General features: G+C 44.9%; 1 protein-coding gene across 2 annotated transcripts in view; it reads left to right on the top strand.

The window, feature by feature from the left end:
- Positions 1-3,751: 3,751 nt before the first annotated feature.
- The window catches only part of CCN4 (cellular communication network factor 4), a 35,774-nt gene continuing 14,777 nt past the window's right edge, over positions 3,752-24,748 (top strand). For both annotated transcript variants that reach the window (XM_076329062.1, XM_076329061.1), the window contains exon 1: positions 3,752-3,961. In XM_076329062.1, coding sequence (XP_076185177.1) covers positions 3,914-3,961 — 48 coding nt within the window. In that variant the 5' untranslated portion in view covers positions 3,752-3,913. The remainder of the gene's footprint in view (positions 3,962-24,748) is intronic.

The following is a 24,748-nucleotide window of genomic DNA, read 5'->3' as shown; positions in this document are numbered from 1 at the left end:
CAGTATGTGCCTCCTGAAGTGGGTGAGGTTCCTAGCCTTCCTGCTGATTGCAGGCCCAGCGGGGCTCCCGCTATTCAGCAGGCAAATCCTGTGTGGAAGGGGTGTCTCCTCCATCAGCCCGGCATGGAGAAAGACAGAAAAAAGGGCGCCCTGATAGAAAACTAACACAGCTACTTGTTTGGCTTGTTTAAAAGCCAGATTCATGACTCAGCCTTTACCTTTTATGAGTCAGGAAATTCCAAGGTGCTCTTTTTTCCCTTGGACTTGTAGGCAGACTCTGATCTCACTTATTACAGGGTAAATCCACTACAGGCAAGGAGCTATTCCTGCCACACATTTGCAAGCAAGAGCAGCATCCATCCTCCCTGAACTCTCTTTCTGTTCTTAGCAGTCTCTGTGTTCTTTGGCCAGCTACAGCCCTCAGTAAAAGTGTCAGGCACATCAAACAGCATAAAATAAATCAGTCCATTTCCCAGTTTATTTAGTCTAAAAAGACTGTAAAATGCAGTCAAATTGATAAACCTGTTTATGTGGCTGAGAGGCCTAAGGGACGTATTGAGGAAGGGCTGATATTAAAGTGTTAGACTAACAGAATCAGAGCTAGTTTACACTGAAGTGTGCTACCTGTTTCCAGTTCACTGTGGATGGCATGACTGCAGAGTGATGGATAGTTGCATGTGCAGACATAATGTCCATGGAAGGTGAAAGGTAAAGAGACAAAAGTCATTAAAACTATAAAATTGCTTCAAGGTCCAGAAAACCAATTAGACACTGAGAATTAAAAGCAATGTGGCTTCTGTGTTTTATTGAGGAGAAGAGTCAGCGGTGATTTACTGAACCCTTGCATGTTTGTATGTTGGAAGAAGGTACTGAATTCTCATCAGCCAAACAGACGTTGGCAGAAAGATGAAACTAGCAAACTCAGACTGAAAATATGGCACAAACTTTTAATAGTGAATGTAACTGAACTCACCAAAACATGAAGTGGATTTTCCATCATTTGAAGATCTTAAATTGAACTTAAGTCTTTGAACTAGACAGAGAAGTGTCTTTAGAGCTTCCATTTATTTGGCTTAGTAAAGACTCCTCAGGATTAAGCCAGGGTGACACAGGATTGCAATGATCTCTTTTAGCATTGTCATCCTTAGCGGGAACTGAGAGCCCCCAGCAGCAGAAGCCAAGGTGTGGGCTGCTGCCACCATTGAGTTAAACAAGAGCTGAAATGTTCCTGTCATTTGAGACTTAATGAAATAACCTAACACCCAGCTACAGCTGTAAGTGCTCCGATGTGCCATAGCCACACAGGAACCGCTATCAGAAAGGCTGCTGAGTCAGCTGAATGTCTCAGCACCCCTGCCCTGGAGCTGCAGGCCCACTCCTTGATCCGTGTCTCATCCAAGCTAAGACACGAGTGTCTGGTTTATGGTCGCCACATGACAAACTCCCACGACCAGGATGGGATGAGCTGTGGAGCTGCAAGCAGCCGGATGTCCACATCTCAAAGACTCCATCGTTGGTAACACACTTGACCACAGCATTAGCTAAGGAATTCACTGAGGGGAGTGAAATATGCAGAGGAAATAGTCAAAAGAGAGTGAGGTAACCAAATGTTTTGGGGGACAAAACCAAGAACAACACACTGCCATTTCTGGTGTCATTTATAAAGTGTTATTTCCCTTGATTGTGGAGTCTGATAACCCAGGAGCTTTGAACTCTTGTTCCTCTTCCATTTGCAAAGCTATTTTTGCTAGGCCTGCTAGCAAGGCCCCTTCAGCTCCAAGCCAGCAAAGCACGACTTGTATCAGGTATTAGCCACCCACTTTACATCTGAACCTATTACCCTAGGCTAATCCATCTAGTTTCACCTCTTTTTTAAGAAGACATCTCACCTAGATCAGGGGAATTGCGGTCTCAAAATGCTCCTTCTTTCACAAAGTATTCAGGGATTTGGACCCCAAAGTCAGGCACTGAGTGGTAGCCATGTGCAGATGAACACCACCCAGGTGACATGAAGATGGCAGGCTTCTTTCTAGATTCCTCAGCAGAGAAAGAGAGTCCCTGTGACTGAGTATTGCTGGAGTTCGAGGAAGGATGTGTACTGGTGACAGAGAGGGGTGAGAGAGAAATATTGAAATAGAGAGGGGGGGAATGAATGAATGAACAGTGGAGGAAGTGAAAAAAGAGAGGGAAGGATATAGAGCAAGGAGAACAGAAACAGCCCTGGAGGAACCTGGCAGAAAATACAATCCCCAACCTGGTCTTCAGGGTGGTATGTCCTGGGAAGGGGCTATGGTAAGGGTGAAGGTGCTGGAGGAGGAAGACAAACGGTGGCACTTCCTCCAGCTTGCAGCCAAGCTCTGGCTGAATCATTTCCCAGGGCAGCCGGGTGTCCAGACTATCACACAAAAAATCTGGTCCTTTTAGAGCTCCCTGGTCCAGCTGGTGTAAAACCATTAAACCGCTCATGTCACATCACACTGCAAGAAGGGATGAAAGTTACTGCAAGAACACGCGTTACTGGAATAGAGCTTCCTCGCTCTCCCCTCCCCGCCTGCCGTCAGCCGCAGCCTTGAGCATTCAGCCATGCCAGGTCCAGGGAGCAAACCCCACCGCAGTGCCAGCTCCCCTGGAGGGCTGGGATGGCTGCTGGGGGGGCTGGGGGTGGCTCACCCCAACCTGACCTGGCACGCCTGAGTTACAGGAGGTAGCCAAGGCTGAGCAGAGGTTAAGGCACCATCTCAGTTCTAGTTTGGCCATCAGAGTGTTCACCCACCCATCACTGCCCAGCCTGCCATACCAAGCAGGAAGGTTTGCCTACTTTCAAATTTACCTTGACATCTCTTCTAGCCCATGTCTCGACTCTTTCTTGGGTTTAAGATCTGTAAAGCCATTTAATATGATTTTTCTTCCCTTTGCAAGCATTCATTTTCCTTATACTATTCTGTTTCAGTTTAAGGATGAAAGAGACTTTAAATTCTTTCAAATTCAGTTTTAAAGGGGTGAGGGAAAATACTGTGCCTTTGTGTAGGTGAAAGGAGAAAAACACATCAGAGATGACCCAGCTAAAATCAGGGTATGCCTAACAGGGATACAGGTCGTCAGAGAGTTTAGCTCTGTTCAGGGTGGGGTTTGCACTCCTATGTACTTGGGCACTATTTGTTATGCCTATTGCTGACACAGCATAGAAATATAACTGGGCCCAGGAGCTGATGCATACTCTGATACACTCCACCAAAATCACAGAAGGGATGCGTAGCATGGCAGAGGATAGTGTGCCCTTCCTTTCATTTCCCATGCGGATTGCTCTGTAAAGAGGGGGGTCCTGAGGGAGCCGGCAGACTGCCTCCCACGGGGTGTGCTTGCAGGACAAACATCCTTCTGCACTTCAAATGAAGCCACTCTTTTTAAAAGCTTAAATAAATCAAACATCTGTGCATATTTGTATACATGTCAGGTCATTAATTATAATCAGTAAAGCCAGATCAAATGTTTCTTGCCGTACTAGCTAAGTTGCAAGAGTCTGAATGTCACGAGCAAAATGAGGTGTAAGCTCTGAGCATTTCAGTGCAGTGCTAAAATCGCAGTGCGATGGACCACGGCACTGCAGCTTTCCCTTTAAGAGCCCTTTGGCTAACGGCGATACACTGAAATGCAGGAGGTGGGACAACACCACACACAAAAATGAAGAAGTGAAGGCAGGAAAAGTTTCTCCAGAGGAAAAATGCAGGGCTTGTCCTTCACCCTGACGTCAGATCTGTCTTTAATAAAATCCCCAAAGAGCCAAGAGAAAAAGGCAGAGTGCCTAGGCTAGGTTGCCAGTTCAGGATTGCTCTGCATTCCCCAAAGTGGTGTTTTTGTTCAAAACGGCTCTAAATCTGGGTTCGATCAATGTATTTAATCCCGGCTTCCAGGGATGAGGTGGCTTTTGCCCTGGATTCTAGCAGCAAGCAGCATTTTGCAGGTGAGTTTGGAAACTGCAGGAGAGACTCGTCTTCTGCAAACACACTTGCGTTTAATGCACGGTGGGCTGGGAGAGCCGAGTGCGGTGCATGCGGGAAGGTGGGCACTGGTGAGCTTTGGGGAGGTGGGAGATGTGAGAGGGGGGAGGGAAAGGTGATCAGTGGAGGAAAGGAAAGGAAAGGAAAGGAAAGGAAAGGAAAGGAAAGGAAAGGAAAGGAAAGGAAAGGAAAGGAAAGGAAAGGAAAGGAAAGGAAAGGAAAGGAAAGGAAAGGAAAGGAAAGGAAAGGAAAGGAAAGGAAAGGAAAGGAAAGGAAAGGAAAGGAAAGGAAAGGAAAGGAAAGGAAAGGAAAGGAAAGGAAAGGAAAGGAAAGGAAAGGAAAGGAAAGGAAAGGAAAGGAAAGGAAAGGAAAGGAAAGGAGGAAAGAGTGCAGAAGTGTCTTTGAGTTGAGTCCATCTCTGCTCAGCATCCAGGTGGATCTGCACAGAAAACTGTAGTGTGGGTTGTTGTGGGTTTGTTTTTTTTTTTTCTTTTCCTTTTATTGCTACTATTTGTATTGTGGAGCAAAAGAAGGAGGAAAGGATCACCCATTCCTGCCCGAAGCAGCCAGGGTGAGGCTGTTAGGGGAGCGGGTTGGAGTGGAAAGGGCAGGTCCCCGACGGGCGGCGATGCCCAAAGGGGGCCGGGACCGAAGCAGTGCCGGTGCCGATACCGGCGCGGGAACGGGGCTGGGGCTGTGCCGTGCCATAGCAGGGACCGGGACCGGGACCGGGACCGGGAGCGGAGCCGGGCGGTGCCGCCGGCCGCTCCCCGCAGGTGTGCCGCTGCCGGCGCTGCCTCGGGGCCGGCAGAGGAGGAGGGGTTTGTTTCCCCCTCTCCCGATCTCTGTAGCTGCCCGATCGGCGCAGGCGGTAGCTGCTTTCCTTCCCCTCCTCTTTGGAAAAACCTGAATGGGAAAGGCACTCATTTCAGAAGGTGTTTGCGTTTTGCTTTTCCTTTCCCGCTGCGTGCTTGCGGCTTGTGTAAAATCCCCGGGGGAGAGAGCCGGTTGCTGAGAGCTGTTGTGTTTAGGAAGGTGACCATCTCGGCAGGGAGGCAGTGGGTGCGGGGAGCGCCTGTCCCCAGCGGGAGAGCGACTGAGCGGCCGCGTCGGGACCCGCGATGTCCCTCCTCCTCATCCCCATCCCCGGAGGCAACGCTGGACTCAGGGCTCGGGGAGCCCTGGGGACCCCGAAAAAGAGGCGCAGAGGGTGGATCCTAGGCACCCGCTTGGGCTGCCCGGCTTGAGGCTGTGGCATTCCCTGAGCCAGACACGTGTGAAGCTGTGTCTGAGCACCGCTTCTGCTCGGAGAGGGCTAACATCAACTGCTTTGCACAGGGGGGACTTTGCTTTGCAGGGCTGCTGGCATCAGGGGTTGGCTTGTGTGTTGCGAGATAAAGCGGAGCTTTAAAGCAAGAAAGTAGCACGCGTGGTGTGGTACACCAGATGCACCTGTGTGAAAGCAGATGGCAAAGCGATAAGTCCTGCGTGAATGTGGAGATGGACTGATAATGGTTCCTTTTCTAGAAAAAAAAAAAAAAAAACAACACAAAGCAAAACACAAAACTAACAGCAAACAAACAAAATGCACCTCTTGGGCTCTCTGAGGTAAGTTGATTCTTACCTCAGTTGATTTTTGTTGAGCAAGTAAAAAGTCACACAGATGGAGCCCCCCCCAGTGTTACTAGAGGAGATCTGTGTGAGCCTTGTAAATTTTACAGTGGTTGTCCTGGGTTCCTTTGATATCAAAGATGTTAGTAAAAAAAGCTGCTGTAGCATGAAAGTATGTGTGAGTGCATGCAGACACATGCGCCTGCTGTGGGGGTGAGTTAAGTGAGTGCAATCCAAATGCTGCTGGCAGCATGTTTGGTCTAAAGAGTATCTAAAAAAGAGTTCAAAACAGTATCAAAAATAGCCTAAAAAGAGTCTTGACTGTTTCAGTTCAAGCTCTCCATCGAACAGAGCAGGTGAAGCTCTGTCTCTCCGGAGCATCCCAGGGACACTGTCACCTCCTGAACACACCCGCAGAGTTGGACCTTAGAAGATTGTGCTTAGAAACCATTGAGTAGGGACGATTTCTCCCCAGTAATGAACTGGCTTTCTGTGGGTCTTCTCCACACCTGAACTGGGATGTGATGAGGCGTTGGCAGGCTGATGAAGGGCAGATTTCTGTCTGGCGTACGTAAGGGAGTGGGGGAATGGGGATGAAAAGGGTGTATAGCATGGAGGGATGAGAGGGGCTGGGGAGAGCAACTGGGAGGCATTATTAGTCTGTGTAATACTTAAAGGACTTTTGGGAGAAGAGCAGGCTTAGTTTGGTCTGTTCAAGGGAAGGATGTCTGAAGGAGCAAGAGATATTGCAAATGGTATGGGATATTGTGAATATTTAGCTGGCATGGCTACCCTGCTCATGAGAGATATCTCAGCTAAGTCACAGGGTGGCTCATAACAGATGAGTGCTGATAAAGCTCTGACACCACCCCACCCCATTGTCTATTGTGTTGCATCTTTGATGGCATCATCACAACAGTAATAAAGATCTTTCCAACACTGCAGGGGCTTCCATGGAGTGGTAGCATCAGGCAGGTCACTGTGCACAGGCAAAGCCCTGTGGTCTCCCTGGGGACTTGTCACTCCACATATATGAAGAAATATGGACAGAAAAAGATGCTCCACTGGGAAAGAGGGGGGCTGACTATCTGGAATATACTGGAATACACTGGAATATACTTGTTCCAGGGAGAAAGGCAGAGGAGTTAGTATGGCAAGGTCAGGCAGGTCTCAAAGGGCATTTCAGAAGGCAGCTATCAGGTTCTGTGGGAGTGTCCCCTGTCCCCCAGTACTGTATTAAGCTACAGGCAGTTACTGAGTTCTTAAACAGTTTTATCAACAAGGCTTTGTATTGGGGCATAACTGCACAGGTGATGGGTTTGCAAAAAGAAAAATAGCTGAGCATAGTTTGAATTTCAGACATAAGCTTTCAAACACTTCTTAATTTTTTTTTCCATAGATTATAAGGGCAGAGACCATGGGAGCCCAAGTCCCGTCAACTAGGCTGAGATTCCTCAGTGCCTGAGTCATTTCTGCAGCAAGAGCTTTAAGGCTGAATGCGTTGGCCTCTTTCAGTGCTGTACACTGAGGAATCAGAGCCAGGCTCTTCAGCCTCTAGTCCTGATGACTCAGCAGATATGAGACCCCCTGTTCAAATGGGACAAAGTGTCCCAAACCAGGGTGATGATTAGAAAAGCAATTCTGCACTTTGTAGAAAATTAGTAAAGGAGATTATATAGGAAGAAGAACGGCATTGGAGGTTTCTAAAATATTTGAAGTGGAGGAACGGGTGGTGCGTGGATAAGAGGCAAATGCAAACCTGAAGACTTTTCCTTTAATGGTGCTTGTAAACAACAGGTCAAAGAGCAAATAGCATCAACAAGTAGGCAGGTATGGACACTTTTATTTGATGTGATGGCAGTCACAGCACACAAACACCAGGCTTTTGGCTTTAGTGGGAGGAAGGAAGCAGAGAGATGTTTGAAGGCAGTTTTATATAGGCACCATCTCCTTTATGAGCATTGATTTCACTAGATAATAACTGACAATGACCCAAGTTCAGGGCTGCCTCAGGCTGTGTGGAAAGTGGTTTGAGAACTGTAATGCACAGTTTTCCCTTCTCCTTTTTATAAGATTTATTGGCACAGATGTGAGGCCAAGAATTTCATTTGTAAGATGTTTGGATTTGGTGGCAGGAAAAAATGATTACATTTCTTTGGGCTCTTCCAGGCAAAACCACATTCTGACCAAACTTGAACCAATTAAAAAAAAAAAAAAGAAAAGGCTACGGATTGATTGATTTATTTATCTATTTGCTTTGCTATCAGCTCTATAATCTAATCTAATCTATAATCTATAATCTATATAATCTAATGCTAAAGGTTCCAGACACCTTTATTCTTGCCTGCAAAAATCCCGTGGCTCTCCAGGGGAGGTGAGCTGAGGTTTGTCTGTTGAGTGCTTCATAACAGAAGGCTACAGGCTTGCAACGTGGATAATAATGCATAGATACTCTTAGGCAGCATGGGTTCAAAGTTGATGTGTCTCATCCTTCTAACCTTCCCACCATTCCCTGTTCCTTGACACCATCTGGTTACCAGAGACAGGGTCGATACACTTCCCTTTAGAGGGGCTCCTATCCTACACTACCATAAATTGTAGATGTCAATTAAAATTACTCTGGTTATAGCAGCTGAAGATTCAGCTATGCCAATGAGTATCTTGTGGCTCGAAGCTGGTAGACATAATCCCCATGGGTATGGCTGCATCATACCTGGGGCATTCGCAAAGCTGGTCTTTTATTTGGCAGTCCCCCCTCACAAATCCACTTGCGGAATGAAATCATTGCCGAGGCAACATCCTGAAGGTAGCACTGAATGTGCTTCAGATGGATCAGAGGTTTGGACCCGAGTCTGTTTCTGACGAAGTGACGATGCCTCCTAAATACACAAACACACACAGAGAGTTTTTGCCGAGAGCAGCAGGCTTTTATGCATTTTCTTCATAACTTCTCCTGTCAGTGTCTGAATTTGCTTTGATAGCCATCAGCTGCCAGTGCGCAACAGTCTCTTTGCCAGCATTAACCAAGACAGAGCTGGGGACAGGAACTGGCTTCCTCCCCCCCCCCCCCCCCGCAGTTGTGCCACTGCCTGTTTGTGTCCCCTCAGGCAGGTCCTGTCCCCGTTTCATACTGCAGCAGTCCTGCCTGCAGTACGAGTTCTCTGCCAGTGGAGCTTCTCCAGGGAAAGGCATTAGTTAAAAATGATAGCTGTGGGTTTTAGCAAAAGCATAAGATTTACATGATTATGCTGGGTGTTTGTCCTTTGAAAGAGTTGTGCATGTTTAGCTTCTGCCTTTCCCAGGTGCTAGGAAAAGGCACTGGTCAAAAATCTCAGAAGTCCTCCACACCCACATGAGACATTTGACTTATTTCTTCAGAAGCTCTGGGCTCCCACGTTGGGATGTTAAGAGTTGCTTTAGCATCTTGCCAGTGCTCAGCTTACTGAGAACTGCTCTTTTTGGATGGCCTCAGTGTCCCAGAGGGGTCTTGAGCATTCCTGTCTGGACAGCCCTAGACCTTAGACACGAGTGGAAATGAAGCTGTTTTTAAAAAAAAAAAGAAATAGTATCATGTATGTGAACATTGGCACCTGTGGCCCAGCAAAAGCTGAACGCCCACAGCTTCAGCTGAAGATACATTTGAGTATCGAACCTGGCAGTGCCTCATGTTATGGACCAGAAAGCAGGGTAAGGTTTCCTCACTCTTTCAGAATTAAGTTTGTCACCAGGAGGTGCAGGTAGGCACCCTGGATTAAGATGTTCCCCCTGTTTCCCCCTTTGCTTTCTTACAATATAGTTCAACCATCCTCATTCTTAGGGTGCTTATGTTAAAAGTAGAATTTTCTGTTTCTATTAAATAGAAACTTTGACTGACAGCTGTCAGCTTGGCAGTGATGGGCCCAGAAAAGTCTACCCATTTGTTTTTCTTCTGTGTTCTGATGTCCACCAAGAAGTCAGACCCAGTTTCTTGGACTGGGCTTACAGCACCCAGTTTCCCCATCACCCCCTCTTCCAAGTTTTGTCCCACCCAGGGTTTGCTGCATCCTGAGATGAGTTACCTTCAGCCTCCCATTGCTGAAGGTTGGCAGGGGGATCACAGGGCTTTATTTTTACAGATGTGTTCCTGGGTCAAGGGACTCTGACTCTGCTGCTTTAGCAGCTCTGTGTGGATGTTCTCCAGTGCTAGTTTGGATTTCCTAGCTGTGGGTGAGGTTCACTGGTTCTCCTCCACCCTGGTGGGCTCCCAGCTCTGGGAGGCACTTCCACTGGTGCCTCTGTTATTTATTGCATCCATACTGAAACCTTATGTGTTTCCCTGTTGGCTGCTGCTTTTTCTGGCATTCTGGGTGAAGCTTCTGGAGTCCTCTTAATCCCTTGTGCCTTCTAATACACTGCTGCTGGGCTTTGACTTGTAATCCTTGCATCTGGGCTAGGTGTGGGAAAGTAGAAGGGAGAAAGACATTTTTACCTCTGTGGGTGCCAACAGCTGGCTCTGCTCTACAAGTAATTCTTCCTGTGGATGGGGAAGGAAAGGAGAGCCTTTAGGCTGAAATAGCTGTGGAAGAAGATAAGCTAAGCTTTGCAGCACAACTTAAATAATGAATTTCTAACACTTGGTTTGGTAATGCATTCCAGGACTGTGTTGTCATCTCTGTGTTCCTCGTCTCTTTCTCAATAGCTCCCATGATGTTCTTCTGTTTTATTAGTCTGAGTCTGTCATTCTACTTAACCTATAAAGCAAATAAGAGATGAGCAAGTTGGAAGGCCAAGTTTCATGAACTCCAGAATGGCATGCAATGAGCCCAAAGGAAAACCTGAGAACTATTTGCAGAAATAATTGTGGGCTCGTGCATCATCCTTAGAGGCTTATGAGTCACCTGGATCCTGATGTTGCTGGACGCGCACGCAGTTAGGGCTTTGCTGTCATGGAGCAATTCCAGCCCTGCAAAAGGACCTTCTCCTAAGAGCTTGCCTTGCAGATTCAGAAGGAGTTATAAGAAAAAATGTCTCGTGCTTGGTGATGGGGCAGCATAGCAAGGTCACTTGGTCCAGCATTTCATTGACACTCAGATGAACAGAACTCACAATATCTGTAATGCTTTGGCTGCTTTTATGCCTTTTTCTTAGAGCTGAAACAAACTCCTCCTACTCAGCTTAAAGTGAACTTGTTCTTTCCCTTCCTAGCATACTGAAATCATCTCCAGTGGAAGGCTTCCAGGTGGATATGAAGCATTGGTTTTATTATTACATCTTTAGCATACAACTGTCTAGCTTGACTGAGCTAGTAGCTACATTAGATTTAGAAACATGGAATTACTATATGTAGTATCTGTATATAATGGAAAGAACACAGTAAAGTCAGTAGTAGTAAGCAACTTTGTAATTCTGTTTTGGTGGGTTTTTTTTTGTTTCAGAAGGTAGTGATTTTTTAGCTATATGTGCACAGTAGCACTTTCCCCTTTATAGAATTTACAAATGCAACTCAAACTTTAATTTTTGAGTGGTTTAAAAGTTTCAATTCCTTTCCATGCTCTACCAGTTTTCCAGACTACCATCCTGCTTTCATTTTTGGTGTTTTCTTACTGAAGCTTTTTGAGTAACAAGAGACAGCAAGATGAGTGGGGGATTGTTTCTTTCTCCTGCTGAAGTTTCCTCATATCTATATACGTATGCTTGGCCTCTGAAAGGAAGATTATAGAGAAAAGAAGGGAGCATGGCTTTGCTGAAACCCAGTTTGGTGCCTTTTGGGGGCAACGCTAATCACCTGAAGCAGTGACTCTGGTGAATTTGTTTTACTCCATGCAGGGGCCAGCCTTCTTGCACTGGGCAGACAACTAACGTAGCAGGACTCTGCAGAGAGACTGGTAACTTCCCCCAAAAATGCCATCACTATCTTAAAGCATCTCCTGACTGTGCTCTAAACACTTGTGCCATTGTCACTGCCATGCCTGATAAATGGTGTCTGTGGCATTCTCATATTTGTGGTGCAAGAGGTCACTCTGCATCTGTGTTTTTTGGACTTGTGGATCCTCCTTTCTGGGTGTTGAAGTCCACCAAAATATTCCTGGATGTGTCTGATGACCAAGCAGGCTATAGCTCACATTTATGATCACCAGCTTATATCTGCTGTGACAAAGGGAACCTTCTGTATCTGGGCTGATAAGAAGGCAGAGGCATCGAAATCCGTATGGGGGAAACTAAGCGCTCCTCCGAATGGCTGGCACATGTACTTGGCTGCCCGCAGGCTACTAATTCCCTGGTTTTAGAGTAACAGCTGGGTCATTTTAGCTGTTTAGCAAGGAAGAACCAAACCACAAAAACTGCAGCCAGCGCTGAGAGTCTGCAAGTGGATTACACTATAAAACTCCTTAGTTACATTTTTATGAGGAAAAAAGGGGTGGAAAATTAATTAGGAAAATATCCAGGTTCCATTAACTAGTTGGGCCATTCAGCAGGTGATTTATTTATAAGCACTGCCGGCAATATTTCCTGCTGGATCGTGGTCTTGGAGGACTAGGTCATACCCACAGCATCTGTGTGTGGGCTGATATACATTGACGTAAGAGAATGAGGGCAAATTCAGTTGGCTTCTTTCTTTTTCTCTTCCACATTTGACCCTAGGTATTGCAATTACTGTAGTTAAATATATAATGACATCCCTGATATTTAACGCCACAGTTCATTTATGGAGATCATTCACTGTTAATTTTCACTGTTTTATTAGAGTGCCAAGTGTACATTTTAAAAATTACATTTAAAAATACATAAAGGTCAGAGGAGCTGCAAGCTGATGTCTCTGAGGTAGTGGATTTCTGGGGGTCACTTGACTTATTTTTCCAGATTTTGCATCAAAACCTGTACTTAGCTTCCTCAGTGCACTGGGGTTCCCCAAAGAGGTGGTGTGATTGTGCTCGTGCAGGCTGGTGAATTCCTCACCCGCCAAAGCTGCCCAGGTGTGGGTGAGCTCCTGAGTTTGCAGTGGAATGATGCATTACGTGCCTGGTTTCAGGCTCAGATAAGAAGCTTCTGCTTCTTTTAGTTGATATGCTTAATTCTGTGTGATTTACATATACATATATATAATACACGTATGCATATACCCACATCCCCCCCTGTATTTTTATGTTTTGTGTCGGTTATTCCATACGTATCATATAGGCAGTCTGTTTGCACTCAAGGAGATGTTTGTGCCATATTTTTGACTGTTCCCTGCTCTCCTCCCAGCAATATTAAAATGCTTTCCAGAGTATCATCTGGGAGGCTGGAGTATTTGATAGGAGGAATAAATGGATATTATGGCAGAACAGTTGAGACCCCTTTAAAACCTCTGCATCCTCGACGATTGTACCATTTTATAGAGGAATCATTAAAGAATTGCATTTGTCTCTTTCCCATGTGACTATATGACCGTAAAGGTGTTGATGCTGGTTTTATTGTTCACCCTGTAAAATCCAGGGGAAGCTTTCTTAGAAAAACTGCCTCTAAAGCGGCACATAAATATTTTGGCTTAACACCTCCCTCCCCATACGCTTCCCAAATGTGGTTTTTCTGGCACAAATCGCGTCTGTGGAGCAGCCTTGGCCCAGGGGGATGCTCGGAAGAAGCAGGGTGCCGTGCAGGGCTGCTGGGGAGCGCCACAGCCTTGTCATTTGCGCACCAACACTGCCCTCGCGTGTCGGGGATTTCGGAGACCGAACCTGTGCTGCGAGTAGGCTCTGGGCGCAGCCCCCCCTCCTGCTCGGCCTGCTGCGGGCTGCTGGCAGCCAGCACCAGTTATTCAGAGACAAGCAAAACTGTCAGTACCCGTATAATTAGAAGTTCATCTTTATCCTCCAGGAGGCAAAACACATAGCTGGTGTCCTCCTCTACGTATGAAAGCAGCAGCGTTAACTGTTTAAGGGCTGAGATGTTGCCACTTTCCGGTTTGGGGTTGTTTAGGATGGGAAAGCGGCAGCGTTTGCATGGTGTGTTTTTCAGGGGGCACGTGGGTGCTGGTGGGCGTGAAGTCTAATCCTTGTGACCTGCCAAAGTGCTTCAGTGCCAGGGTGCGGGACTCCCCATGTCTGTGGATTGTGGTAAAGCTGCAGCAATATCCTGGCCTGAGTAAGGGGGTTTGTTTTTTTTATTTTACGCCATTCATGGTGTCAGCAGGTCTCTGGATCAGAAACGAGAATTTTGTCACCTGGCTGGTTTAGACCTGGGCCCCAGCAGGTATCATAGCTGCATGCAAGCAAGAGTGAATCATGTGTGAAGGACACATATCATCACTTTGCACAGACGCATCAGGTTATAAACTGCTGATCACCACTGATTTGCTGGATCTGAAGGTGTTGGAGAGGTGAAAGAGTCTTGCCCTTTTGCAGGCATCAGATGCATGTGATGGTTGAAAGTTAAAACACTAAGCAACTGACAGCATCTAAGAGTCGGCTCTGTGGAACGATTTCTTTTTTGCATCCAGTAAGAACTAAACAACTTAGTTTATTAGCTGTGTGTAGGAGGAGGGATCGTGGTATGGTTACAGTGTAGGAACAAGAAATCTAACTGCTATTTTTGGCTCTGCCACAGACATCCTGTCTGCCTTTGGGACAGTCACTTCATCTCTTGGGCCCCAGATTAAAACAGGGTTATTCAATAATTTCTTCCTTGTGAAAGGTGCTGCTTTCCACCATGAGCAATCCCTCCTAGAAGCAGAACGTGACATACTCTGCTTGCTCATGCAAGTGCTATGTGTGCATTCCCATCCAGAGAGCTAATACCTCCAAATATATCAGCCTTCATGTTTACAGCTTGCACCAGTTATTTTAGGTTCATTCTCTGGCATCTTTTTTACCAAAGCCCTGAATTTCAGTTCTGTTTCCACTGACTTCAAGGGCACGAGGATTCATTCTCCAGCACAATACATAATTTTCCTATACTAATAACTTCACTCCTTTTCTTTTTTCTTCGTGAATTTGTGCCCGGAGGTGTTCTTGTTTCCTTGCTTGTGATTTCCACTGTATTTAATTCAAAAGCAATGGTTTTGTCCCCAAAGTCTTGTAAAAGCCAAGGGCAAATCTACTGGCCTCTCTCTTTTTCCTTCCTTCCCCATTTGCAATGTGTCAGCTTTTGTTGGGGGTGGGAGGGAAGGTGCAGATGCTTTTGGGGGTTTTCTGTTGCGTATTAAAACAGGGTCTGAGCTTCAAGCATGCCTGGAATAATGATTGTAGTGCAAAGCCCAGGCTGGCTTGAGAGCTGGCTCCGACGTCTTCTGAACCACTTCCTTCCCATTGCCTGAGTTTACTCTTTTGGCTGTTTCTGGGACAGCTCATCAGGAACAGCCTGTTCCCCCCATTCATGGACTCATCAACACCCCTCCTCCTCTTTCATAGCACATGGGACAAGATGCTGTCTGTAGCCGTCACTCTGCTGACTGTTGCCCTGTAGCAGTTCTTGCTAAAAAAGCAAATGCCCCTTAGAGAAGTTGTTTGGATCAGCCCATCTCTCAAGCCTCACATGGAAAGACTTACATGGGTGGTCTTTTCTCCATCTCCCCTTGGCTGTCTCTCCCTGCGATCCTCCTGACTCTTCATTCTTGATGCTCTGCTCAGCTACTGCTTTGGGCTGCCAAAACGTGGGTGAGAGAACCCCATGTTGTTATCCTGTCAGCATCAAGGACATACTGCTCCCTGGGGCTACAGCGTGGGGCTGGCCAAGGCAGTTAAACCTATAGCGACCTAGGTGTCCCTGTACCCACAGCCTCAGGTGGCCTCCTCTTGATATGGGGCTCCAGAGTAGGAGATGGGCAAATGCCTGCTGCAAAACTATGTTGCAACGCGATGGCTGTGTGAACTTACATGAGGGCTTAACCACGTTTATCCAAGTCTTGCAAGCCAAATATTCTGGGCCAAGCCCTGATGATTTTCAGAAAGGGAAAGAATTATGTTCCTAGCCATGAGCTAGCAGCCAAAAGAAGCATCCTTCCCATACCAGGTCTGTAGCATTTTAAATGTGGTGCTCCATGGAAATCCAGACCAACACAGACAAGAAGTAGAGAAATTGTCCATGACAAGGTAAGGGAGCTTGATGACTGTGAGAGAACATCAAGGTGAATATTTTGAATCTGAATTCAAGATTTTCTTTAAAGAATGCTATCAAGTAGCCAAACTATTAAAAAGAAACTTCTCTTAAATTGAGAGCTGCAGAGAAGATCTCAGAGCATCTGTGGATGGGAACTTCCTCATGAACCCCAGTTCTGTGCTGAAGAAGCACTGTTTTGGAACAAACCCATTCTTTTATTCCCTTCTCACTAATGTAGAATAAATCTATATGAGGTATTTGAATAGTAGTCATTCCAAATTATCTTAACGTTACGAATGTACCTGCTGCCTCCTAGCCGTTGCCCTGGCTTTGAGCCTCTGCCTGTGGAAAGCCCCAGTGCTTTTTTGTATCTTTTAATCTCATAATATTTTGTGGTCATCTTATCTCCTTTTAATGTTATTCAAGTTTAAGTGATGAACACTCCCTGCAGTTTTCACTCTTTTTTTTTTTGCCAAACTGCTACCTATATGGATTATCTGATGCTGTTGAGATCTACTGCATGAAATGATAGATCAACATTTATCCTGAATTTGGTAATCACCTGAAAAAGCCCAGGATATGGATCTAAATCACTCTTAAAGATGAAAAATAAGACAAAAACATAGCAGAGTGAATGTCAAACCCAGGCATCCCCTGCTGAAAAGCCACTAAAAAAGCAGGCAGTATCTGTTCCCTTCTCATTTGGAGAGTTAATGGTTGTGGGCTCTGTGAATAGGGGGTGTGAGACCCTGGTTCCCAAGGGTCAGCCCTAAACTCCCCTCAGCCACAGTGCAGTTTGTAGCAGGCTTCAAATTATTAGTTGTTGGCTTACAAAATGAGTGTATTTGGAAAAAAATGTTGTTCCTTCTCACTTTGCATCAGTCTCTTTGTAAAAGGTTTGCTTGCTTGTGTTTCTGTGTTTTGTTTTTCCCAATAAGAGGGGCTGAGTAGGAAGGATACCCCAAGTGCCATGGGAGTAACAAGTCTCACATTTTTTTTGCTCACCTTCTGATAAAGCCAAATGCATTTTCTGCCTTTTTCTGTTGTTCTGATGAGCTAGAGGGGTTTCAGACAATGAACACTGTCCCACGCTTACACAGTACATTAACAGATAGTTTCTGTAACAGAAATGGGGGGGGGGGGAGAACAGCCCTTGTGTGTTACAATTAAAATGCTGAATTCAACTGTTTTCTTGGAAAGCTAACGGGACCTCTGTGTAGGGTCAGGAACCTGAGACCAGATCAACACCAGTGTTCTAATATCTCTTTATTTTTCTCTACTTTGTGTCTGAATCCAAATTGAAACCAATGAGACTTGGACACTCCTCTGAGGCTGTGAGCTTGGCTGAAGAAATGGAGAAATAGGAAATCAAAATTATAACTTCATAGGGTTATTCAGCCAAGGAGAGTAGGGGAGAGAGGAGAAAAGTGGCCTGGAGACCAGGCAAAATATGGGGGTGTATGTTGAGAGATGGACGATCATGGGAGGTCTGGTCCACAGTGATTTGGCTGCTCCTGGCTCAGCTCAACCTTAGGGCCTGGCAGTCATCCTCAAGCCAGTAAATTCCCATTGTGTGAGACTTCTTTGAACCTTGAATAGGCTTTATTTCTTCGTGGTGGCCTGGAAAGTGGATGCTATTGCTGATAAGTGCCGTCCGGCTGCCAGCACACTGGAGCCTGTTCTCTCCCCTCTCTGTGCTTTGTTGCTGCAGAACTTGCACGGTCGAGGTCTTTCTTTTTTTGTATGAAATCTCAGCTGTTAATCTCCTTGGTAGATTTGAGGAAGAAAAGGACACGTTAAAAAATGCACTTCTGACTCCAGATTCCACTTTCCTGTTGATACAGCTGTGTGTTTCCTACTCAATGGCTCAGTAAACAGACAGTTTAACCCTTCAAATCTTGCAGATGTGTTGCTTCAACATCACCAGTTTCTCTCCGTAAAGCAAATTTCCCCTCTTGCCTCTGTCCAGAGCAGCCTTTTTTTTTCCTTCTTCTTTTTTTTGCACATCCCCACACATTTCACATCCTGTTGTGGTTTAACACTTTATTCAAAAAGAACAGGATTTCCTCTTGCTTTTGGTGAAAACACTTCTCTCTTTTGCAACCCCCACTTTCTGGTGGTGTGTTCGTGGAGGAGAAATTAATTATACCTTCTAATTTTAATTCACAGTAATTAAAATTCAATCAATAAAATCCCTGGCAAGGGCATCAGCAGAAGACCGATGTACCAAAATTCTGTAAACAGAATTTTTATTGCATGAGATGAGAAGGTGTCTACTGGACTTCAGCTTGGGATAAATTACATGCCAAGGGTATTTCAGCCCTTTATAGAGAAAAATCTTCATCACATCTGTGTCTGTTTTCATTCTGTATGTTGTATGGCTATTTAGTTGATGGCATTGGTAGTATCACCCCCATTGGTGGGGACCTGGCTGCATCTGGCTGTGGCATCCTAAGCGAAACCTCTCTGCTACTGGTGTGGAGTTACAAGTATATCCAGGCTGAGGAATATACTGGCTGCTGATAATAGTTCCTTTTATGTGAACAAAATGGAGAAACCTTGTCTTTTTGCTAAAGTACATGGGTTGAAGGTGCTCATCTGTGGTGTCCTCCTGCATTTGAAGTCCTCCAGACACCTCTGAAAGTCATATTCAGCAAAATTCATATGATACAAGCCGAATACTGATTTTTCTATGGGTGAGTGGATAGAAAGTTGTTCTTCCCAGGCACATCACCAGTATATCCATGGGCCTATAGCCCTTTTAGCAGCTCTGGCTTTCCTACCTCTCCCTATCCATACTGATATCTTCATAGAGAAACTCTCTTGGGATCTCCCTTGCCCTTATTCTCTGGCTGCCATCCCCCTTGATGGCAGCTGCATGTTCCTCCATGGTCTGGGCAACTCACAGTCTTCAGGGTTTGTTTCTTACAGCAAAAGAAGCTTTACCATCCCTGTTCTGCAGACACAGAGATGCTAAAAGCTGAGTTCAAGTAGCAAAGTCATGCCCTAGCACTTCAATCTAGAGTTTACCTTCTCTACCTTTAGCAGCCCTAAAGTTAGGCATTTTGTCTAGAGTAGTTATCGAGTCTCTTGTGTAGTCAGTGCAGTGACCTCCTCCTCTGCTGTCAGCAGAGAGGGGCCCAGGGTTTGCATCCAGCAGCTGCGAGCGCAGCTAGTCGCACGGAGAAGCTGAGGAGAGTGGGGCCTTTTACACATAATCTCATCAGTGCAAAAGATCCCACTGATCTACTGAGTGTCTTGCAAATGTGGTAGCTGCTTATAACCAAATCTGCAATCTTTTACAACACTGGACAGTGAGCTGGTGATTTCCTCAGGGACATTTTTGGAGGCGTCGTGCATATGCATTTGATTGTCAGTGGGTTTTTTTTGTTGACTAGCTCTAAATTAATTTGACTGTGCAAATCATCTGACTTTTGTTAGCATCAATATTCTTTTAAGGCATTCATATTTTAGTCATGCTGTTCCGGCTGCCATTTATCCTTTGCAGTGACTATGAGAAGCGAACAAGATGCATCCATGTGCAATAACCGAGTGGCTATGTGGTCTACATTAGAAAGGAAATTCCCTTCTCTTAAGCAACTGCTGTTAAAAGCAAGCTGCTGACATTGGCTCCTTTTAGTAGTCTTATTTGTAACTATGTCTTACTGCATTGGCACCTCCAGGTCCCAATCAATACTGATTTTCTCCTACTCTCCTCTTCTCTCCAGCTATGTTTCTAGATAAACAAAAGTGAATATGTCTTGTGAGAGGGCTTTCTTCTTTCTTGCCTTTTCTGGGGGAAAGATGATCAGATATCCTCTTGGTTGTGTAAGAACTGAGTAGCTTCTATATTCACTGAGAAGAAGAAAGTTCTTTTTCTGCCTTTAAGGGGATGAATTGACCCTCAAATGGCTGTGAACTCCAAAACTTTGCCCTCCTGATGGACATGTCTTGAAAGCAGCATATTTTTTCCTTTCTTAAGAAAGAAGTGGAGGTTGGTTTGTTGGTTGGTTGGTTGGGCCTGTAGCTCAGGTGAAGTTAATGACAGCATTTAGAAAATTAATAATAATGTAAAAACACTTCATGGTTTTCCATGTCTTATTAGATGCCCTCTTTGGAATTGCTTTATTATTTTTTCATTTGACTGAAAGCAGTGATGGTGGTGATTTCTAACATGATCCCCAGATAGGTTAGAGTCTTTTACGAAGAGACTCTTACATTTATCTCAGATTGGTGCCAGCTTTAAGGGATTAGTTTCATACTAGATGGCATTCAGTTTCTGGACTTCCAATGTCCTTTTGCATATCCCTTAGGCTCAGGTACTGTACGGCACTGCGCACCTGACTACCACTGAGATTGAGCTGAGGAGCTGGGTAAGAATATCGCTAGATCTCAGTTTCCCAGATGTCAAAGAAAGAGGATGCTTCATTCACCTTTCTCCTTTTGGTAGACTATAAACTATTTGGGCAGGCTTGTCTCTTGTAACAGATCATAAAAAACTCAGCCCACGAGTGTCCTGGATCTGGTACATCCAACGATGAGTACATTGAGTGTACTCAATTTACAGTCTCCTCCTTTCTGCTCACAAAACCTGTACTCCAATCTACTTCAGGGTCTTGACTATCATCTAGAAAAGTTAACAAGTTCCAGATTTGTTTACTGGTTTCTTCCATCCTCATAGCTTTAGCTCCATGATCTCCAATATCATTTGTGTGAAGGGTCTTTGTATACATGTTTTGGCAAGTAATGTCTCTGCTCCACATGTTGAGTTAGTAAATTCCTTCAGTTAGGCTGGGCTTGTTCCAGGGGTTTGGGGCAGATAAGCTCAGCAAAGGTTGGGAAAAGGAGGCCTCTAGCTAATCACCACACTCCTGCTAAATGATCTCACCATAAATTTGGCAAGGTCATTTGTGCTGATCTCGCTTTAACTTCTAACATGAGCTTACAGCAATTCATCATTTCTCTAGCTTATGGGTCACCATGTTTCTGGCTTGCTGTCTATGTGGTGTGCATGGGCGCAGACTCCCATCTAGCCATGTTCTGTACATCTGAACTCATCCAGAGCTTGCAGCTACATTTCTATTGAATTTACTGGTTTTATTTAAAAGTCTTTATTCTTTTTTTTGTGTTCTTGTTCTGTGGATTTTTCCTTTTTGAGTCAGAAGAAAAAATGCTCAGAACTGTGTGCTTAGCATTCTGCTGCTTGCTCCTCTTTTTAGACATCAGATATCACTGTTGCAAAGGACTTCAGATTTCCTTTTTGAGATCCTTTTCAGAACATTCTAAAACACATTGACAAAATGTCTAACTAAATATGTTGGGGGGGGGATTTTAAGAGGCAGTTGTTTGACATTGGTATCCTGTGATACGGTTAAAAGCTTGATATCAGCTTTAGGAAGAAAACAGATTAGGAAGATAATGTGTCCCCAGGGAATTCAATACTTCATTTCCTTGAGGAAGTGATTTAAAGCAGCATCTGCTCTGCGCTGTGTATTGTTTTATACTTTCCTTCAGATCCCTGAACCTGAAGTAGATTATTTGGATATGCGTCTATTTCTGTGAATCAGTTTATAGCACTCAGAGAAATGTAATGGGAATATTTTCTAGGATTTTGAAAGAGGCAGAAGGGACATATAGTGAAGACAGAAAACTTGACTGTTGGAAGTAGCATAGGCTTTGGCGCTGTTTCTGTCCTGCTGCCGATGTGACGAGATGCCCATAGAGTTTGATGGGGGAGGAGGTAGAAGGTGTTCAGTTCCCTTTTCCGCTTTGTGACAACATGGGCACTCTGTTTATTTCATGTTCGTGGTTGTCCCCCCGCCCTGCCTTAACCATTTCACATGACTTGAACTTGCAGGGAGGTTTTGTGGTTTGTCTCCTGACTATGTGAGTCTCTTTTGCCTCTGCACCCTCAGTGTGCTAACAACACTCATTCGCTTCCCATATATTTTAGCACCCCTACAGTCCTCTTTTCAGAGATTTCCAGATGCCTGGCACTGGTTCAGAACATCAGTCCAACTCTTGCTGTCTGGATGCATCCCATCATCTTCAACTCCTGTTTCCCTTCCTTAATTTAAATACTACTGTTCCTAGCTCAATAAGTTTTTAGCACCGTAAGTACTTCCTTTACCCCCCTGAGTTTTCTGCTGTCAGACTTTGCACACTGTGCACAGTCACTGATGAGGAGGGATGCAGCTCTTGCCATCTCCTGAGTCTTCCCTATATCTGTCCAAATTAGTGTAATCAAACCCACTTACCTAACAACTCCTAGATTTCAAAAAAAAAGTCTTATTTTCATATACAGAGGTTAAGGTTCCTTTACACTGCCGTAGCCTTATAAAAGAAAACTCAACTCTGTATTTGCATTTGCCATAACGTTATCAGTAAATCCATGTCATCTGTACCCATCATGGGAACTTGTTTTCCACTCTCTGGTACATCGTGTGCTCATTTCTACCTGCATGCAGCGAGCACTGATGATTTAGTAGACTCTTGCACAGAGGTTTCTGGGTATGGGAAGTTCAGTGCAATAAGCATCGGTCTGTGATCTTTGGAAGTTTATGTGTTTATTCTCAGGGGATCTCACGGTGGGTGATATCAGCTGATTCTTTCACAATACAGATGTGAAAGTATCACAAGGCCTCCAAATGTAGTGATATTATTATACGTGATGAGCAAGGGTCAGTGGGGTTTCTGGAGGCTGTGAGGGAAGTCCTGCATCTCTCATCCTGCACTTAATCACTTGTTTCCATTCTCTGTGGTTTGAATGGGACTTGATCTTGGTTGAGGGAGATTTTATCCAGCCATGAATTCTCCAGGTTCTTCCTCTTGCCACCTTCCTGGTAATACTTTCTCCCCTTTTGGACCAAAATTTCTCCTCTAATGTCCTCTCATCATTTGTGAACTCTGTATACTGCCGCTCTGCTTTGGCACTTGGCACAGGAATAAGTGTTGCAGTCCGGGAGAAAGAAAGAAGGGGCCACGTTTGATTGCTCCACATCCTCACTGCTGAAGCAGAGAAGCTGTCCCTATGCCCTCAGGCTGACTCTGTAGTGGGAAGTGAAAGAGAGGATGGAGCCAGAAGCACAGTAGAGCTAAGCTGGGCCATGCAGAGTGGTGGAGACCAAGGCGCAAGACTTGCCCTTGCAAGCACAACACAGCAATCACATGGATGGGGTTTGGCATTGCTGGTACTTAGAATTGCAGTATTACCATTATTCTTTTCCACTGCTCAGTGTAAGATCCAACCTGACTATACCCCTCTCCCACTCGGGGTTTTGGTGGTTTCCTGATTTGGTTTTCTAGAAACAGCCTCAGGCACTAGTCAGACTCTGGTTGAACATTTGGATTCCATGATTCTGTGAAGAAAAGCTGCTTTCCTCACAGAAGTATGGCCAGACTATACCCAGGTCAGATGACCAAGCTGTGGCAGATATTAATGAGGATGCCTTTGCCTCAAACATACAAATGCTGCTTTACTGATCTCTCTGCGCACACAGAGCTAACTCACTTCAGATGCTACAAGAGACTTTTGCCATGATTTTGCCTGGCAAAGGGTAAGATAACATATAACATTTCAAGCTGGGTCCTAATGTTCTGCAACCAGACTGAATTAGCTTCAGGTCCTCCTAGAGTGTGCAAAGGTCTGGCATTTTCTGTTGGTCCTAAGGCTGTTGCTGACCTATATGCCTTCCATCAGCATTCTCTGTCTAACAGATCTCACCAAATACTATAAACTACAGTTACCAAAATATGCCATGCCTTGCACAAAAATATCCTTTCACGATTTGACTTTTTACCTGGAAATGCTGCTGTTTATGCAGACAAGTTGTAGGCTCCATCTGTTTTTTACTTAACCACAGGGATGTAGCAATGCAGTCTTACTGCTCCTCTTTCATTGAGAGTCTGGAGGTGGCTTTGATATAATGATACAACACTATATTAAATGGCAGTTATGGGTTTTTTTGATGAATCCACACATGCCATGTGTTCCAAAGGGGCCATTAAAGTAGCAGTAACAGCAGCTTCTCTTTCCTTTTATTATCTTGAAATCTTCCAGCTATAAAGCCAGACTTCTGATACGTTTTCTGTTATCAGCTAAAATAATAATTAACTGCCAAATAGCGTTTTTGGCTGTGCTCATGATATGAGGGGATAGACCTGCAAAACAGAATTCTTTTTTCTGTATTAAATGAACAATTTAACAAAAAGATTAGTTTTTATTTCTCTGTGCCAGAACCAGACTTTAGGTGGCACAACGCAGGACTGAACTGATGAAGATACCTTGTTGTTTTTTTTGGATTTATGGTCATATTCCATGTGCGATTTTGGCAAGGTATGCATTCACAGGCTGCCAGAAACGCTGGTTGTCAGTGCCCTCTGGAGGTCTTTAATCCAACAGCTGAGGATGGAGAATTCAGAGCCTCCCTGGGTGACCTGTCCCGATGCTGCACTGCTCTTCTACTGAAGAAGTTGCCTTCCTGGTGTTCAGACTAAATCTCCCCAACTACATTTTGTGGCTGCTGCCCATTAGCATACCCTCTGCTACCACTGAGAAGGGTGGACTGATACTAGATCACCTGTTAACCTCTTTGCCAGACTACCCAAGCCCAGCTCCCTCAGCATCTTGTCCTGGGTCATGACCTTAAGGTCTCTGACCATCTTGGTTGCCGTTCTCTGGACGGCCGATTCCTTGATATCCCATTTAAAGTGAGAGTTCAAAACTGTAGTCCAGGAATTGAATTAATCTATTAAGATATCACCAAGACCAGATTCTTTTCCATATTCTGTCTAAACAAACTATTAAACACTGGCAAAATGAGAGCAAGTAACTAGCCCTTAGTAAAGGAGGAAGACACTTTGACAGTTGGAAAATAAAATGATCAACTCAGAAAAGCAAAGCTAGGGGGAAATAGCAGTGGAAACTTGACATGGGAGGAAAATTGCTATTTAAAGGAAATAGGGATGCATAACTTCGTCAGTGCATCAGCAACTCTACAGAAGTACAGATATTAGGTCAGGCAAACTGTTTCAGATTTGAGAATTTAAATAACAGTAAAAAGTTGTTTTAAGTCAAAATGCTC

Source organism: Aptenodytes patagonicus, chromosome 2, assembly GCF_965638725.1.
Source record: "Aptenodytes patagonicus chromosome 2, bAptPat1.pri.cur, whole genome shotgun sequence".
Lineage (NCBI taxonomy): Eukaryota > Metazoa > Chordata > Aves > Sphenisciformes > Spheniscidae > Aptenodytes > Aptenodytes patagonicus.
The sequence above is the reverse complement of the archived record's forward strand: the minus strand, read 5'-3'. Positions and strand labels throughout refer to the sequence as shown.